The sequence below is a fragment of the Mustela nigripes genome, chromosome 17, assembly GCF_022355385.1.
Source record: "Mustela nigripes isolate SB6536 chromosome 17, MUSNIG.SB6536, whole genome shotgun sequence".
NCBI classification, from domain to species: Eukaryota; Metazoa; Chordata; class Mammalia; order Carnivora; family Mustelidae; genus Mustela; species Mustela nigripes.
The window spans coordinates 54649296-54667205 of NC_081573.1; the positions used below are offsets into that span (position 1 = coordinate 54649296).

The following is a 17910-nucleotide window of genomic DNA, read 5'->3' on the forward strand; positions in this document are numbered from 1 at the left end:
TATCCGGCAGGTAGGGAGGACTGGAAGTAAACAAGGGAGGACAAACATCCTGTCACAGGAGCAGCACAAATGAAGGCATTCAGTTCTGAGCGAGCACGGCATGTTTGGGCAAAAGCAACGTGGTTGGAACTATAGAAACTGGCTCCAGAGGGAGGTGTGGGAACCACGGGGGAATGCCCGGCCGTGGCCACGTGCAATCCGTCTTTCAGTGCTGATAATGGTTTCGGAATATGTCCCAGGTCCCTTAGAACACATACACACACAAATTAAATTAAGTTAAATTAAATTTTTTTAAAAAGTGTTCATTACCTTTGACCTAGTAACTCACTGCCCTAGTGCATTCCAAGAACTCCTGGTTAGAGACAAGCAAACAAGTGAACAAATCGAACTGCACGTACACTGGTATTTTATTTGCATTTTGTTTATGGTAAAGCATCGGAAATGCCTCCACTTGATGAGCATGAGGACAAGGGAACGGTTAAATGCATCCTGATGCGTCCCTGTGATGTGCCATGCAGCTGCTAAAATTGTGTTTACAGAGTCTGTGACATGGGGGGGAAAGAAGCTTGGCTTTTATCATTAGGTTCAAAAAGCAAGGTACAGAGTTGTTCAGACCCTTCCATTTCAGCTTAAGCAGAAAGTACATTTAAACCTGGAAGGAAAGATGCTGAAAGCCTATTCTGCTGGTACGAGACAGGGTTGTGAGTAAATGAATTCATTTTTTGTCCTGATTCCAAGTAGAATAGGTACATTATAGAAAATTTAGAAAGTATATTACACTACTCCTTGGTCTCAAATCTTTGTCTCAGAGTCTGCTTCTGGGGAGTCCGGACTAAGGGTGCTGAGGTCCTGGTGGTTATGATTCTAGCATCCAGTGGGCTCATGTGTAAGAGGAGATGATCAGACGCAAAGAGTCCACAGGCGCGAGCCGGGGAAATGGATGCTCAGGGCATGGTACTAGGGAAGGACGCATGGATTCGGGAAACCCCTCCAGAGGCGGTAACCGCTCAGGGGGGCAATATGGCGGCAGTGAAGTCAACTGTCCACGGGACAGATGGGTGGAGTTCTTCAGTTCTGAGACAGGGAGGCAGCCATCCCTGGGTGGGGCCGGCTTCTCAGTTTTTGGTTTAAGACACGCTGGGTCTGAGGCGCCTGCAGGATAGTTCTGTACCCTTTACGATGGACCTTCCTTGGGGGGAAGCACGTAGCCAACACCCAATAAACACCCACTGAATTGAAAAGAATTCTTTTTCCACATGTGGGTTTCCTAAGGGGGGCTTTCTTTAAAGGCCACTCACTAATTTATGAGCTCACGCAGACCAGAAAGCATGGGATCTGGGGTACGTGCTCACACATTTAGAATACATACTCAGGTTAATACAGCTGTTGAGACAGGAGTACATATGTGTATTAGAAAAACAAGTCCATCTGTAAAACGCAGCAAGACGCCTTCAGGTGTTCAGAATAGCTATTTAACATGAATATTTTATCAATGCCAGAGCAGACAGAGGGAAATTGTATCCATTATACCCCCATCACCATCACGCGCGGTTGAACGGACCTCTGACTGAGGAATCTAAATACGTTTAAAACATTTTTCACCTCCGATGAAACTAGCAAGTCCTGCTTTGTGTTGTTATTGCTCCTGCGAGATTCATGAAATATTTTGGAGGCGGTTGCGTTTTGGAAGTGTGGTTTGGCAAATTTTCATCCAAAGCATATGCTTTTCTTTTCTTTTTTAACTAGCCGTCCAAATGTGAGGAAGTTGACATTTTAGAGCAAGTGGTAGAATGCGTGTGTGCGTGGGGGGGGGGGAGCGGGTTGTGCCGTTTTACTCGTGTCTGATTTTTAAGTTCAACTTTTCAAATATAGCGATGGCTTAGGGTAGCAGAAAAGAAAACCCATTTAAGAAAATGTGTTCTCCAGGGACGGCTCCTCAGCTCTGATAAGGCAGAGTCAACGTGAGGGTCAGATCCCGGACTTCTGCTGAGAACCGTTCAGGGGCTTCTCAGGGCCCTCGGGCTTCACAACAATCCTGCGGACCAGGTCTGCTCGCTCTCCCTTTCCTGCCTCTTCCGGGGCTCCTTTGAGCCCTACCTCCCGCTTCCCCAGCCCTTCTGGTCTCTGGCCTCCTCCTGCCTCTGTGTCTGCTCACGTGCGTCCTCCAGGCCTGGCGCCCTTCCTACTCCTTGTCCGTCCGCCTGCCTGACGTCCGCGTGGCCTTCCCGGCTCAGCCTCCTTGTCATTTCTTCCAGAAAGCAACGGTCTTCTGCTGAGCGCTCCAAGGGGTGGACCTTCCGAAAAATGTCTATAGATTCCGTCACTTCACCGAGCACGGAGCACTCTAGGAGGAAAAAGTCCGAACTGAGGGTGGTCGTAATAACTGTTGTCGAGGGCAGATTTCCACAGGGAAGAGGAAATTTAAAAAGGAGTCCAAGATCTCTTTCTTATTTACTTATTAGACACAACCGTGGAGCAAGTACCCTAAACCACACACTGTGCTACACCCATTACCTAGATTACCTTAATTCTTACAGTAACCCTAGATGTATTTAATAATTTTTGAATTTAGTACTATTTAAAAAAAAAAAAACGCCTTTTGGACACCTGCTATGTGCCTGGCCTTGTGCCGGGCACCAGGGGACACACTCACAAACCAGGGAGGCATGGTGCCTGCCCTCCTGGGGCCCGTAGCCTCCCGGAGCAGACAGACATCGATGCGCTGATGGCCCTGGGGGGATGTGTAGTCAGAAGCTGAGAGCCAGACTCTGGGTAGAAAGGGCAAGCTGCAGGCGATCCCCATAGCTAAGAGTCTGGTGACTTGGCTTGGTGTTTAAGCTGAGCGTGGAAGGATGGCGGGTTTGTGGTTGAGGGGGTTGCGGGGGTTGTCAATCAGGCACCAGAGGGGAGGGCTGGGAAGGAGCACTGCTAGGGGAAAAGCCCTCAGTTAAGTGTTTACAACCTGCGGATCCTGGCACGGCTTGTGTAGCCGAAGCAGAACCCGGACGGCATGAGGCCTCCTGAGGTCAGTAGTGTCTTCCGGAGCCCAACCCGCTCGCCCTCCTGGGTGTGGGCAGCCCTGGAGGCCCCATGCTCTGACAAGGGGAAGCACGTCTGCAGTTGGGAAGGGGCAGGGGAAGGGGGATGTTTTAAAAGATCTTCCTGGCTGCTAGACAGAGAATTCTGGAGTCACCATTCAAACGGCAAATTCCTCCGACGAATCCTTCTTTTCTTGACGCATCCTTTCCTCCGTTGACACTTTGGGCAAAGCCGTTTCTCTTCCACCCAAACACCCGTGACGACAGGAACGGCTGTCATACCCGTTACCTTTGGAAATGCGTTGCTTCCTTGGTGCTCATCACTCAGAGGTCCTGACACTGGTCCTTCCGCTGCAAGGTTTCCTGTAAGACCGGCCAACCCCACAGTCTCTGACAGGTGGCCTTCGTCCCTGGAGAAATTGTTTCTGAGAGCACGGGCAGCCCCTTCTCGGAAAGCAGGCGGGCATCTAGAAAACCGTGGCTTGTGCCCATGTCTCCTGTTTGCAGAGCAGCAGCCCGAGAAGCACGCGCGGCAGAACTTAGAAGAGCCGATGGGCTTTACTCTACCCTGTGGCGTCTCTTCTCATCATCTTCCCCTTCGACCCGCCTTTGCAAACGAGCTCTGTCACGCCCGTTGCCATAACACGAGGGGAGCGTGTGGGACTAATGGGCAGTTTCCACACCACCCCATGTCACTGTCACCGTGACTCTGTGCAGGGAGCCCACGGCGGGTGACAGCTGCGCTGACATCCGGCCTCCAGAATGTCAGGGAGATAGTCAACAAAGCAAGCTGTCCTCAGAGTCCCGGCTCTCAAGCCTCCCGCGTTCGCTGCCGAAAGTTTGATGTTTGTTGATTGTTTCTTCCTTAAGTAGGCAAACTTCAGCCCCAGGAGTTAATAAAGCAAATTTTAAGTCTCGCCCCAGGTACAGCAAAGCTGGCGGAACGGTGCCTCTGATTGAATGCAGAATGGGAACAGAGGGGCAGAGAACCCTCCTCCTGGCAGCTTGCAGCGCCATGAGATCAGCTGCAAAAATGGAATAAATTGGAGATTGATTTCTGCAGTTCCATTCATTTGCAGAAATTTGCAGACAATTAAGTTGTCCCCCTGCAGTATCAGTAGCTGATCCTTCTAGCCAGAGGCTGCCAGAGATGTGTGGTCTATCCTCGGCACACGCAGAGTCGTGATTCTGCAGTATACTCAGGTAAACAGGGCCAAGGAGCTCTGTGCGGACGCAGGCCTCCTGGTCAAGGTGGGCACCGGCTGGGCCTGTGGAGACAGCAGCATCGTGCGTAGAGCAGGGGTCCTGAGCCGCAGATGCCAGGGTTCCCCCGTGCTTCGATCAAGACCTAAGTGACTTTGGGGAAGTCGGTTGCATCTTTGAGCCTCATGCCAATAGGCGTAGTGGTTCTACCTAGGAGCTGTGGGATGGGTTAAATGGGACACTGGTACCGGTGCCCAGCGTGGTACCCGGCTCGTCCCTACTCTGTAAATGGCAGTCTTTGCTACACGGGCCTGGTGAGTCCAGGACAAGGTTGCCAAGTAAATCTTTGGCTTAGAAAGATGAGAAAGGAACAGGCCAGGTGACTACAGTTTGGAATGCAGACTTCAAACCCTCCAAAGGAATAATCTTCAGGATCCTTTAACCGGACGTGCCATTCAAATCCCCAAAACATCACCCGTTCGCATGAACTCCGTAAAGGCCCCTCTCGGCCCAGCAGTACACCTGACCTTCCCACCGTGATCTCCAACACTGTCCACGCCCAGGGCCCGGCGGACCACCAGGTCTCGGGTGGCGTGGCGCTCGCTTGTTCTGCGCTCCTGCAGTGCGTCGCCTTAACGAAATCTCTCCTCCCAGCACAGGACTTTGCCAGAACTCACAGCGGTAGGAGAGAGAACAAAGGCAGACGTTTGTGGCTTCGTCCCTGAGTTGGGGCTGTTTCTCCCTCTCGTTTATTACCCGATACAAGAACAAGGACTGGGGGACGCCAGGCCCGAGTCCTCTGGTCCCTTCCAGCCCGTGTGAGTATTGGCTCAGGGAGATCCTCTGACAGGTGGCAAGACAGGTCCATGCTACTTTCTGGCCTTAGGTTCGGGGTGAAGGGAATAGGGTTGTTCCTCTCAAATCTCACTGCTTTCTTGGGGTGGCGTCCACCCCAAGTGCGGTGGGAGGGACCCTGGGTGTCGGCTCCGTCCCTTTCTCCGTCACGGTCCTCCCACCATCGAGGCAAGGCCACACTGTGGAAGTGTATTGTGATTCCCTTTTCTGAAATGTAGGGAGAAGGCAGATGTGTACAGAGAGAACGCAGAGCTGGGGTAGCCTGTGGGCACCGGCTCTCCTTCAGAGTGATGCAAATGTTCTACGATAAGCTGGCGGTGATGATGGCTCAACTCTGGAAATGTCCTGATCGTCACATGAAAATGGGTGAATTGGATGGTACTTAAATTCTACCTCGAGAAGACTTTCAGCATGCCGTGGGAAGGAAGAAAGCACACCGACTCCGGCTCTGCCTTTCCCCAGATCAAATACTCAGACGTGCATTTTCCCAGGAACCTCTTGCCCTGTGGAGGTCGGGTTGGGAAAAGGTAGAAATGCGACAAATGAGCAACCTCTCGTTCCCCCCATAAGTCTGTTCCCCACACAGCGGCCTGCATATGTGTCTTTTGAATTGTAAGTGGGCTCCTGTCACATCTCCGCTTAAACCTCTACCCCCAAGACTCACACCTCATGCAAAATAGAAGCCAGAGGCCCCGCTGTGGGCTACAGGGCAGCCCGCCAGCTTCTCAGATCCCTTTCACAGTCCAAGAAGGTCTCCGCCCCGTGCTGCTCCCTGTGCTCCTCCCCGTGCTCTGGCCAAGCAGGCCGCCTCCCTCCGGCTGCCCGCCGCCTTCCTGATGAAAACCTCAGCAGCCGCCCCCCTGCACACCCTCAGGCCCCCCCGCTTGTTGGTGCTCCAGGCCACTGGTCCGCTCGCCTCGCTCCCCGCTCCAGAAGGGGAGCTGCCCAGGGCCCAGGTTTCTCTTGATCCCCGGACTTTCCCAGATGCTTAGAAAGACTCCCAGCAGAGAGGAAGGCTCCACGGGAAGCATTTGAAGAAATGAGTGAATGAATGAATGGATGGATGGATATGAATCCCGTCTTCCTCCCCTTTTCACATTTTTCGCTTCGTTCCTCCTTCCCCGGCCCCCAGCCCCTGCCCTGGCCACGGTGACTGGGGTCCCCCCCTCCATTTCCAGCATGCCATCTCCACTGTGTGACGTGACACCCTCGGGGAGTGTGAAACTTCCTTCTGACACACCGCCAGTCTCCCCTGAGATTGAGAAGCAGAGAAGAAAGCAAATGGGGCTGTAAACCCAGACACCCTACAACAGAAAGACAAAGGCTCCAGCGAGTCCCCAGGAGATGCCAGACGTTCTGGAAGGGGGAGAGTTCCCCTGTGGTAAAGTCCTGCATGAGCGAGTCTCCCCCAGGACACGGTTCTGCCCCTTTGCCTTGAGCGAGATTGGACGAGGCTGCTGCAGACCTCCACCTCCTGGGCCAGGCTCTCGGATGCAGAAGATCATCGTCCAGCAACTTCGGGGCCACGGGGAGGGTCCCACGGGAGGCTCACGCCCGCGTGAGTGTCCCCGTGGCTGAGAAAACTGCCTCTGTTTGAAGCAGGAAGGTGTGGTGTGTGTGTCCCATGTGTCCTTGGGTTTAGGCTTGTCATGTGAGGCTGTTGTATGTGTAACTATCCATGAGTGTGTGTGTGTGTGTGTGTGTGTGTGTGTGTACGTGCAGGTGTGCATACGCGTTTGCTGCTGGTGAGAACTTTGATGGTAGCGTGCGGGTGTCTGGAGAACCTGGGAATCTAGAGGAGGCTGTGTCACGTGTGTCTGTGTTAAGATCAGGCCTTAAACCACCAACGGCTGAATGACTCACGCACAGAAGGGACTGAGCGGCTTGTCCTCATGTCCTCGAATCCCTGTCCCGGTATTGATAAAGCCCACTGTTCACTTCTCTGCCCTCCTTTACAGATGAGAAATCCCCCTTAACCTCTCTCTGTCCTCGGGGAAGGCAGTTAACGTCCTCCCCACCTGGGCTGACAGCTGCGGAGCCACTCCTGTCCCCCCCCCCCCCCCCCCCCCCCCCCCCCCCCCGCCCCCCGTGGGCACGCGCCCCCATCCCTTGTCCCCTGCGCTCACCCCCCGCGGTGGCTTCCTCCCGCGAGCCCTTTCCTCGGCGCGCCCAGCACACCGCCTGGCCTCCCCTTTCACGGGACAGACTTCTTCCCGCGTCTCCCCTTTCCTTCGGCACCAGAGCCCCCGCTTCTCATGGATCCCTCTGACTCGCGACCCTAACACGCCGCGACGCTGCTCTTTCTAACATCAATACCCACTCCTTGTCCAGCCCAACGGGCTCCTTACGGTATCTGGCTTTTTGGAGGACGTCTGCGTTCTGTGATGCGGCCACGCGCCCCGTCCTGCTTGACATTGTCATCTCTTCATCCTTCTGGTTCCCTCCTTTGTGCCGCCACCTAACCTTTCCGGGGCTTTTACTGGCCTTTTAGAAACCCGTCCAATGGTTGAGCCCCTCCCTTTTCTCTCTCGACGTAACCCGGGCGGTATCAGCGTCTCCCTCCCACCCGGCTCCCCTCGTCCGTGGGTGACGGTGACATCTCTCTCCCTCATTCATCGCTCCCTCCCAAAGACAACGCTTTACGTGCCCTCCAGAAGTCTCTGCTGGATGCCCAACAGCCCCACAGTCGCCCGCACACAGCACCTGTGCCCAGAACCGCTGTTTTGTTTTGTTTTGTTTTGTTTTTTTCCTCTTTGCCCGCTGTCTGGGTAACGGCTACATCAGAAATCAGGAAATCCTTACACGGCCGCTCCTTTACCCTGATGTTCCACTCTTTCCCACATCCTGTCTCTTCTCCTTCTAGAAGCTTCTTCCGCTTCTCGAAGCAGCTCCTCGGTCGGTCACATTCGTTTTATCCCCTCGGCTTTCTTGAGGTTCCCCCCAGCCTGGTGCGCTCAGAGGCTTCCCACCCTGGACTGACAGATACAAGCGCTCACCGTCGGGCATTAACACGATCGCACAGTACGCCCATCTAGATCTGCACAAGGTGTATGATTGTCAGTCACATCCGATGCTCTGGCTCCTACGCTGTCCCCGTCACACGGAAACACGCGGCTTCAGAGCCCGCAAGCAAGCCGTTTAGCACAGACCTGATCAAAGTTAGATGCGGAGGCAAGGATCGAGGTAGGCATCTGTCTACAAACACGTAGTTGTAGATTTACACATAAGTCACAGACAAAAACAAAAACAGAGCCGCTGACATGAAAACACAGCCAAGGACAAATAGTTACTGAGGTCCTTGTCATCGTAAAGCAAATGGCTGGGAGACACACACGGCCCGGTCCCGGGACTCCTGACTGTGCCCACCGTGGAGAGCTCTCTGATGCACACGGAAGTGTCTCTCAAATCAGCCGTTCCCACCTCTACCCCGCTCCCTTGCACATGTGCTGCTGCCATTCTGAGGCTCAGGGCTGCCTGCGTCTTTTCTTAGGCACTTAAGACCCAAGGGCTGACACAGCGGTTACTAAGCTTCTGGGATGCCATGAGAGCTGGGGACAGGGACTGGCCACCGCAGGCTTGGCTCCCTGGTGAGCGGGGAGGCCACCAGCTCTAGGGACGGGGACTCAGGAGCCTGACCCCCTCGGTCCCCATGAGGACAAAACTCTCACCCATCCACAGACCTGCAAACACCCATCAGCCCTCTACTATAAACAGTGGGAAGTTTGTGCTTGATGACACGGTGTGCTTTTTTGTGACTTTCGAGACATCTACACATATCGTCATCATGAACCGAAGCCTGCCTTTGCCGGGTCACGGGGCCAAATCACCCATTCTTCCTACCTGCATCGAACTTTAAGTCTTTTCCTAGTGCTTGCTGAGGCATTCTCTCATCTAAACCTCAAGATTTCTTTCATTGTAAATGAGATTCATATGTTGTACGTATTTTACATATTTTCTATTCCTTTGTCATTCCCTCTGCAAACTGACAGAATCTTCACAGATGTTGTGCACATCACCGTTCCCCGGATATAATCCACTGTGCTTTTCATTGTCTTACCATTGTTTGTTCCATTCTGTCCTTCTCTTTGCTGCATTTTGCCTGGGGGCAGGGGAGGGGCTGCCTTATTTTGTTGGTGGTGGTTGGTTGGACGCGTGGGTTTGTTGTTACAGTTCCAACCCTTGCTATTTTCCCTCCATTACACACACACCCCTCCAGTTTTCTGTCTTTACCTGAATAGTAATTATTCGGTCTTCCCAGAAACCAAATAGTCTTTATTTGCACTCATGCATCGAGATTTTAAATGTTATTCTTCTACGCTCCCTATAGTTTATGTAAGATAGGAGGTGCCCAATATGCCGTCCTGTGCTTCCCTACGTATTTTATCCTACGTATTCTCCCTGCTAGCTTCTGCATCGAGCAAGTCGCATCGTCTCTCTGAACTTAGTACTCCTCGTTAGTCGAGGAGGGATAAGGTTTACTTGAGAACTTAATTGCACATATGAGAGTGGACACGTGTAATGTGCCCAGCGGATTGTCCAGGGCACACGTGAGAAATTGTTATAATGAGAGTAGTCTGTGCTGGCGATTGTGGACGCAGCCGAAGGTGGTACTCGTGGTTAGAACCTGCTCCTCTAGACGGCATTACTGCTAACTATCTAAGAGTGTCTCCTGCTGATGGGCCCCAATTCAACTTCGCCTCGCATTGAACATTTGGGTTGTTTACCATTCTTACCCTTTATAAATAATGTCTTGCTGAATACATTTCTGCATGCTATTTTATTCTTCTCTCGAATTTAGCATTTGAATGTATTCCTAGGGCTGATATTACCAGGTGAAGGGCTATGTACATTTGTAAGATTTCCAATAAATATTGCCTGATTGCTTTCCACAAGAGGACCATCAAATTACACTTCCACCAAAATCTAGAGAAAAATTATAGAAGCCTTCTTAGCCTTAGTTGGTCTGGCTTCCTGTTTAACTTTTCTTATATAGATTTTCCTTTAAAACACACACATACACGCACGCACACGCATACATATACACGCATACATTTGCGGGGCGTGGATCAGTGATGGTATTTAAATACCATTTGCCACATGATTTTGGGAGGGACGTGTTGTCCAAAGTTTGAGATGCTTACATTTGATGGTATATAACATAATTTCGGTGAGCAGGTAGCATGGACCGAGACTGGTTTATGTACTGAACATGATATTCCCTTTTCAGTTCTCTGATCAGATCAGGGGGAAATCCTCAGCTTGGTGCTAACAACCTTTTCATGCCCCACTACGCCTTTCTTTTCTCCTTGTTAAAAAGAAGATCTTTGGGGCACCGGGGTGCTGTGGTTGGCTGAGCATCAGATGCTGGGTTTCAACTCAGGTCCTGATCTCAGGGTGGTGAGATCGAGCCCCACATCGGGCTCTGCTCTCAGCAAGGATTCTGCTCGAGACTCTCTGCCCCTCCCTGACCTCTCTCAAATCAATACATAAATCTTTTTTTAAAATTTAAAAAGACAAAGAGGAGCTTATTTTTGCCCTCGAGTTTCCACTTCGAATTGAATACCTTCATTCGGTCTCTAATATGTTTATTTTCATGGTTTCCTGCTTTTTATGGAAAGCAATACTGGCACTTCATCACTTCACTTAAATTATGATACAAAGTTTCCTCTTTGGCACATATTTGTGTCATTGAATAGGTAAATTACAGATAAGGCAGAAATTGGACAGTGTTGTTCTAGTCGTCAAAGTTTTGAGCATATTGGTAGTGCATCCCAACAGTTACAATGAAGAGTCCTCGAGAAAACATCCACCAGGAGTCCCCATAATGCCTGACCTCGTCTGGACTTCTGTGACTACCCCTTCATCTCTGTTCATTTGTGAGTGTAAGGACCTTGCAGTTGGCCATGAGGAGAGTCACTTTTATATCCAGCGGGTTTTGTGGGTTAGTGACCAGGTGAGTAGTCTCCTCGCTGGGCAGATTAAGAGCTGGAATCTACAAACACTGAAGGGCATATAAATCAACACAGACATGAGGAATAGAATGATTCAGAAGATGGGATTAAAGAGCTTAATGATAGTTATTGTGAATCACAATGTCAGCTTTACTATGATTCTAACGATGTACTTGCTAACGCTAATGAGGTTTGATAGAATAAAATTAACAATGTCCAAACAGCTGTATGCTTTCACAACAAAGGAACTATAGCTCAGAGCAGACTCATACATTCTCTCCATGGGGGATTTTAGTCAACTGGTTTTGTTGTTTTCTCTTTTAGGATATATTTAAATTTGCAAGAACTTCTCCTGTCCCAAGACAAAAGAGGTCCATTGTGGTATCTCCCATTTTAATTCCAGAGAATCAGAGACAACCTTTCCCACGAGATGTTGGCAAGGTAAGTCAGACAAAAGACAAATGACAAAACAAAGGCATGTTTTTATGAAGAGGAGCGCATACTCGAGGCAGACTGACTGTGATTGTCTTGGTGGCCCCCTGAAATCGGTCTTTATTACTCTATGGTAACTAGCCAGATGGTTTTGCCAATAAGAGAGTGACAAAAGGCCATCAAATAACAACAACAAAAAAGCATTTACAAAAAAACCCAATAATAACGTCTTTGAATATCATGCTTTGGAGAGCTACGTGGCAGATAACAGTGCTAAAGTTGTGTCTGGGAGATGTCATTGGTTAAATAGCCTCATGGCTTTTAAGATCATGTCCAGGTCACCAGCCCAATACTCTCTACACTACTAGTACAGCAGTGTGATCATCCATGGCCTTTTTAATTTAGATCCTAGTTTTCTTTTCCTTCTTTTATTTTTAAAGATTTATTTATTTATTCAAGAAAGAGGGAGAGAGAGAGTCAGGGGGAAGTGCAAAGGGAGAAAGAGTGTTAAGCAGGCTGCACGTGGGACTCAGAGCCCAATGTGGGGCTCCATCTCACGACCCCAAGATCATGATCTGAGGCAAAATCAAGAGTTAGACGCCCAAGTGACTGCGACCCCCAGGAGTCCCTAGATCTTGGTTTTCAAAGGTGTAAGTCCAGGAGCACCACTAGGTCAACCCTCTAAAAACTAAACCAGACCAAAAGAACTAAATCAACTTAACCAGATCCAGAAAACAATGTTGCGTGAGCCAGGGCAATAACTTTTCCAGGAAGAAATGTTTGCTGCTAAATGGGCAGAAATACTGATGACCCGGTCGGTACATCCTCTCCCCCTAGAAAAAGCCAACATGGAGAATCAAATTCAAACCAGTTGATATTTTTTGGTCATCACAGATTTTGAACAGTGGTGGGTTAGTTCAATGAATGACCTTAATGGCTGGTGCTATTGGATTATTTATTCATTTATTACATAAGTAAGGAGCATCTGTCTTATGGCAGACTCCAAGATTGGGACTGGATGACTATTGGTATGAACAGCACAGAAACCCCGACTATGATAGAGCTTGGACTGTAGTGGAAAGACAGATATTTTGATGAGCACGTAAATAAGCAAGAAAATTCCAAAGGATAAGAAATTCCGTGAAGAGCAGAAACAGCTCTTCAGAAAGAGACTAAATGGCTAGACCAGGGAATAGAGGGACAGAAGAGTTCACAAACATGGCCAAGAAGGCTGTCAGAGACCCTGTTGTTTGATTGACTGGAAAAATGAGAAAGAGACAGCCATGGGAAGATCTGGGGAAGCCGCATTCTTAGCAGAGGGCCCTGCACATGCAAAGGTTTGCAGGTGGGAAAAAAAATGAGGTGTATCTGGGGAGCAAAATGTCTGGATGGCTGCAATAAGGCAGGCAAGGAAGAGAGTGGTAAGAGTTGAAGTCAGAGAAGCTGGCCTGTCATAGGGCCTCCAGAGACCATGATGAGTGGGGATTTCATTGTGTACATATAAGAAACCACTGGAAGGTCACCCTATGTGTGTGTTGAAAGACCCTCTGGCTGTCTCATTGGGGATGATTTGTGGGAACAGAGGAATCAGGATGAGTGGACACAGAAAGATCTGCCAAGAGGGCTGTCTTAGAGTGATCTGGACCAGAAGTGAGGGTAACTTGGACTATTAGAAATCTATTTCTGTTGGAAATTAGAGGCATCAATAATCCAATGTCTTTAGACATTTCTGTAAGCCTGGCGTTCTCAACCCCCATCGTACAACGGAGTTGCCTGGGGCACTTAAAATACAGACACCAGGCTCCACCTTGCAAGATCAATTGAGTTGGTCAAGGAGTGAGGTCTAAGCATCAGATTTTTTTTTTTCAAATCCCAGGTGATTTTGATGGGCAGCCAGGGTTGAAAACCACTGGCCTAAACCAGTCCTACTTTAAGGGGAGCTATGGACCAACAGCATGAGCACCACCAAGTAGTGAATAACTGTACTGCTGTGTGAAAACTATGTCTGTGCTTTCTATGCTTTGAAGGAACTCCTTTCGTCTTTTTCCCTGCTTGGTTTTATTCATTCATCTTATCCTTTTCTTTATATCCTATGCCTTACCTTCATCAACTCCACTAATAGCTAACCAAGTGATGCTCTGCTGAACTATGAGAGAGTATCCGGGTGTCTTCAGAGAGTTCGGGGAGGTGGAGAGAAAGGAAACAAATCCCACCCACCCACCCAAACTCTCTGAGTCAGGCAGCTCTAATTTTGAAATATCACATATCAGACTTCAGGATGCCATTTAAAGAAGGGACTCTGGGGTTATGAAAGCATAAAGACACTTGTGTCACTTTGGTTTCCCCCTGAAGATGACCCTGATACAAGAACTCAAATGCAAGTAGTTTATTTAGGAGAGGAAAAGAATACAGGTAAGGAATGAGGAGGCGAGAGAGGAAAGAAAGGAACCAGTTGAGAGGCCTGTTTATCAGGGCAACTGTGGCTGTCCGGCTGTCTGTTGATGACTGCATGGCAATCCCAAGGGGAAATGCTAGGAAACGGTGGTAAGCACATGCCACAGGGGAGGGAGCTGGGGTATTTATACACCAACCCATCCATCTTTGGTTGAAGGTCTTTCCCAAAGGTGTAAGCTCACCAGCACAACCAGCCTTCCCTGTGCCCTGGGCATGAGCACAAGGGCCTTCTGAGGCCATGAGGAGACAGCTGGAAGTCTGCTGGTGTGCCCCAAAAAGATGAGATCCGAGGGAAGGGACAGGGCACTGATGGATTCCGTTCCTTTACTGAACCTAATATAAACACTTCTGCTTTACAGGCCAGGTTTTCTTTGTCTTGTCTTCTGCTCCCATCTCATTTCCAGAACTAACTTTCTTGTCTTGTGCCTTTGAAGCTGACTGTACTTGCTTCTCTCCATTAATAAGTGCTCGCAGCATCCTAGGTGGGAAAATCTCCGAAATTCACATCAGTTTACATCAATAAGTGCATATTCAGCATCAGCTATGTATAAGGCACTGCATGAGGGGCTGGAGGGTTAATGACAAAAGGCATCAATCCCATGGGATTGCAGAAGAATGGAAAAAATCATCACAAATGCATTATTTGTCCAATACTTTAAAGTATAAGCACCTTTCATCTATTATGTTGAGTTCTCATCATAACAACCCCATGAGGATCATCTTCCAAAGTGCCTCCTGAGAGTAATGAGTCTCAGAGGGATAGTCATCTGCCCGGAGTCCCACAGTCACTTAGTAGCAGAGATGAGCTCCATGCCCACTCTTTGCGATTTCATAGGCTCTGCTCTTAACTTGCCTGCCCAGCACTACTAAGTACAATTTGAGAATTCTCTTTCACGGAATGAAATGCCTCTGCTAACAATGACTTTCTTTAAAACAGCATTAAATTAAATTTAATTGTTTGAAGTGCGCGCGTGCACGCACACACACACACTAGAGGGATAGAGGGTTGGGTAAATGGATAGACAGATGATAGAACAAGTACAGTAACATGTTCATGGTAGAGTCTAGGCAGTGGCTGTAAGGTTGATCGTTGAAAGCCTTTTTCAACTTCTCCTCTGTTTGTAAATTTTGTGATACAATGTTAGGAAAAAATTAATCTTAACTGAGTCCAAAATGATCCCCAAACACACAGGAATTGGCATGCCGCCACAAAATTATTTTTTTGTTTGTTTGTTTGTCTTGAGCTTCAGGAGGATGGATGGAACCTTAAGTGTCTATGTCTTGCTTGCTTTCTTTCTTCTTTTTTCTTTTTGTCATATTTTGTCACCACCTGAGTTCCTTGAAAGAAACGAGACTCATACTACAGAGTGAAGGCATCAAAAGCAGGATGTGGGAGTGAATCCACTCTCAGGGGGTCGGGGTTTGGGAAGAGTTCTTAGCTGAGGCTGTGCCATGTAGAACTGTATATTGACAGAAGGGCCACACGGGGAGCTCTAAGGGTCAGACAGAGTTTTGGCTGATGCATAATTTATTTATCTTCCAAATAATTAATTCGTTGGTAAGTGGCTAAATTACTAGAATTCGGAGACTGCTTTTCCATCATCTCTCTCAGTGCTTCTGAAAAACAGGCTAAAGACCCAATTGTGAACACACTGCCTCAAACCTGTGATGTCCTTCCTGCTTCTGAATTCCAGATGGCAGCGAGGATCTGTGGGCAGATGCCCTAAAGAGAGATGTGTAGTTCCCAACATGTGCTTTTCCCCTCCCCCTTCAAAGTGTGACTATTTCAAAATTTGGACCATAAATAATTTCTTAGTTTTACCAACTTTCACTGATAAATATTTGATTGCGTCTTTAGAGATTTTTGAGTTCTTGGGTCTGATTGATTGAGAGCAGGGGACTTTAAATCTGTGAGGCAGCCAGGAGGTCTTTGGGAGACGTATTTTATTCTGTTTTATATTAAGTTTGAAAGACAAGTCATTTATGAAATGCTTATTAGAGATTCTACTTTCATCACAAACCCTTTTCATCAAAACCAATGAAAGTACATTTTACTGAAAATCCTTTTTTTATATCCCCTATAAATTGGTAGAATGGGCCTTTAGAAGGACATCTTTAACCCAGAATGGAAGAAATATGTAATTGGACCATGTGCTTTCCATAAGGGGAATCAACATAGATCATTAGACCAAATCATGAAAACCACTCAACCAGGACTCTGCTTTGGCTGTGTCACGAATGCAAGTCATACATGAGGATAATTTATGGCAGTTCCTAATATTCCTCAGAATTCCGAGCAAATGATTTATTAGGGTTCTCCCCACATCCAGGTGATCTATACCTCCCTGCTTATGCCCACCTATGCGAACAGGTGCCAAGGAATCTGGTGTCTCAAAATTGAATCTGCTTTATTCCGTTTAAGAGTCATTCACATCACTTTGAGAACCCATGGGTGCCAAGCTCTGTCCTTAGAAGCCGGGCTAGAATTCTGGAACTGGACCCCCAGTACTGCCGCATCTTACCCTCCCACTGAAACGTTGACTCAGCCCCATCGTACTGCCTGACTCATTCTGGGTAGCCCCCATCAGCCCTCCACCCCTTTTAAAATCCACTGTTTCACTTTTTTTATTCAAGTCTGACTACATGCCGCTTTCCAGAAATTTACAGCTGTTTCATTTCTCCTTTTAAAAACAACTAGCCAAGTTGCTCAATAACTACAACTTAGTCCTGGCTGGTCTGTAGAGTAGAAATCTGAATGTGAGAGACCAACATGTCCAGAGCTCAATAGTCAAAAATTCTTGTTGAACTGACTAGCCCAGGTTATTTCTACATTCAGCAAGCCCACGGGTATATACACCTGTCCTATTTCTATGACTTTGAACCCTTTCCTCTTCCTGGGACACACCCCCTTCATCCTTTCTCCACGGGGCATGTGTGTATTTACATACATGTCCTCACTGCCTAGTGGACCATGTACACCCTCCCAGAAATTTCTGTGCACACTGCCCAGCATCATAGCCACTAACCACACGTGGCCTTGGAGCACCTGACGTGTAGCCAGGGCAACCAGGGAGCTGCATTTTTAGATTTTATCTAATTTTAGCTGATGTTAGTTTAAACCTTAAAACTGTTTGATTCGGTTATTGGAACAACTTCCCATGTGAAATCTACCTTTTTAACTTAAATTTTCATCTTAGTACAGGTCAGATGCTTTTCATGGAAATATAATATCTAAATTGATACGTAAATGTGTTGTAAACACAGGATTTCAAAAATGTAGTACAAACTCACAAAGAGCAGAAAATACCTCACTGTTTATCCCTATACTCGAGCCCTGTTGAGGTAAAAACATTTTGGATACATTGGTGTGATTCAAATTAATCTCTCTTTTTTTGTTGTTTTTTTTTTTTTTTTTGGCTTCATTTGTTATGTGGCTACCAAAAAATTTTTAAGTATTTATTTAGCTCAAACTGTATTTCTCTTGGGCAGTGTGAGCCAGAGCCCATTTTTGATAGAGTCTCCCCCTGGGAATTTTTGTTTGATCTCCTTTATACATTGTTTGGACCTCTTTGTGCTCATGTAACACAATTGGAACAGCAAGACAGTTTCTTTTGTATTTTTCTTATCTTTGTATTAACTGTAACTCCTCAAGTGTAGTGATACAGCACGCAGCCTAACACCCAGGAGGGACCCAAATATTCTTCGACTTGAATCCTGGTTAGGCCCATGGCTGGTTGGATAAGGCATTCACTGGTTACAGATTGAAGTGATCGCAGCCCCATTTGTTGTTAGAATGGAATTAATAGACCATTATATGATCGGCCCGGATATTTCTAGCAAATTTTAATTTTCCACAATGGCTGTGAGGCTAGCAGGTCAACCATTATGTCAGGTCACATAAGTATCCCTAGCAGATTGTGGGAGATGATGTTGATGGGTTATGTGTGGGGTGTGTGGGGGTAGGGGAGAGAGAGGGA

At 48.0% G+C, this 17910-nt stretch overlaps 1 protein-coding gene across 1 annotated transcript in view; it reads left to right on the plus strand.

Annotated features, from left to right (window-relative positions):
• The window catches only part of CDH13 (cadherin 13), a 987824-nt gene that overhangs the window by 435508 nt on the left and 534406 nt on the right, over window positions 1-17910 (plus strand). The window contains exon 4 of the mRNA XM_059382150.1: window positions 11372-11488. Within this exon, the coding sequence (XP_059238133.1) occupies window positions 11372-11488 (117 nt within the window). The remainder of the gene's footprint in view (window positions 1-11371; window positions 11489-17910) is intronic.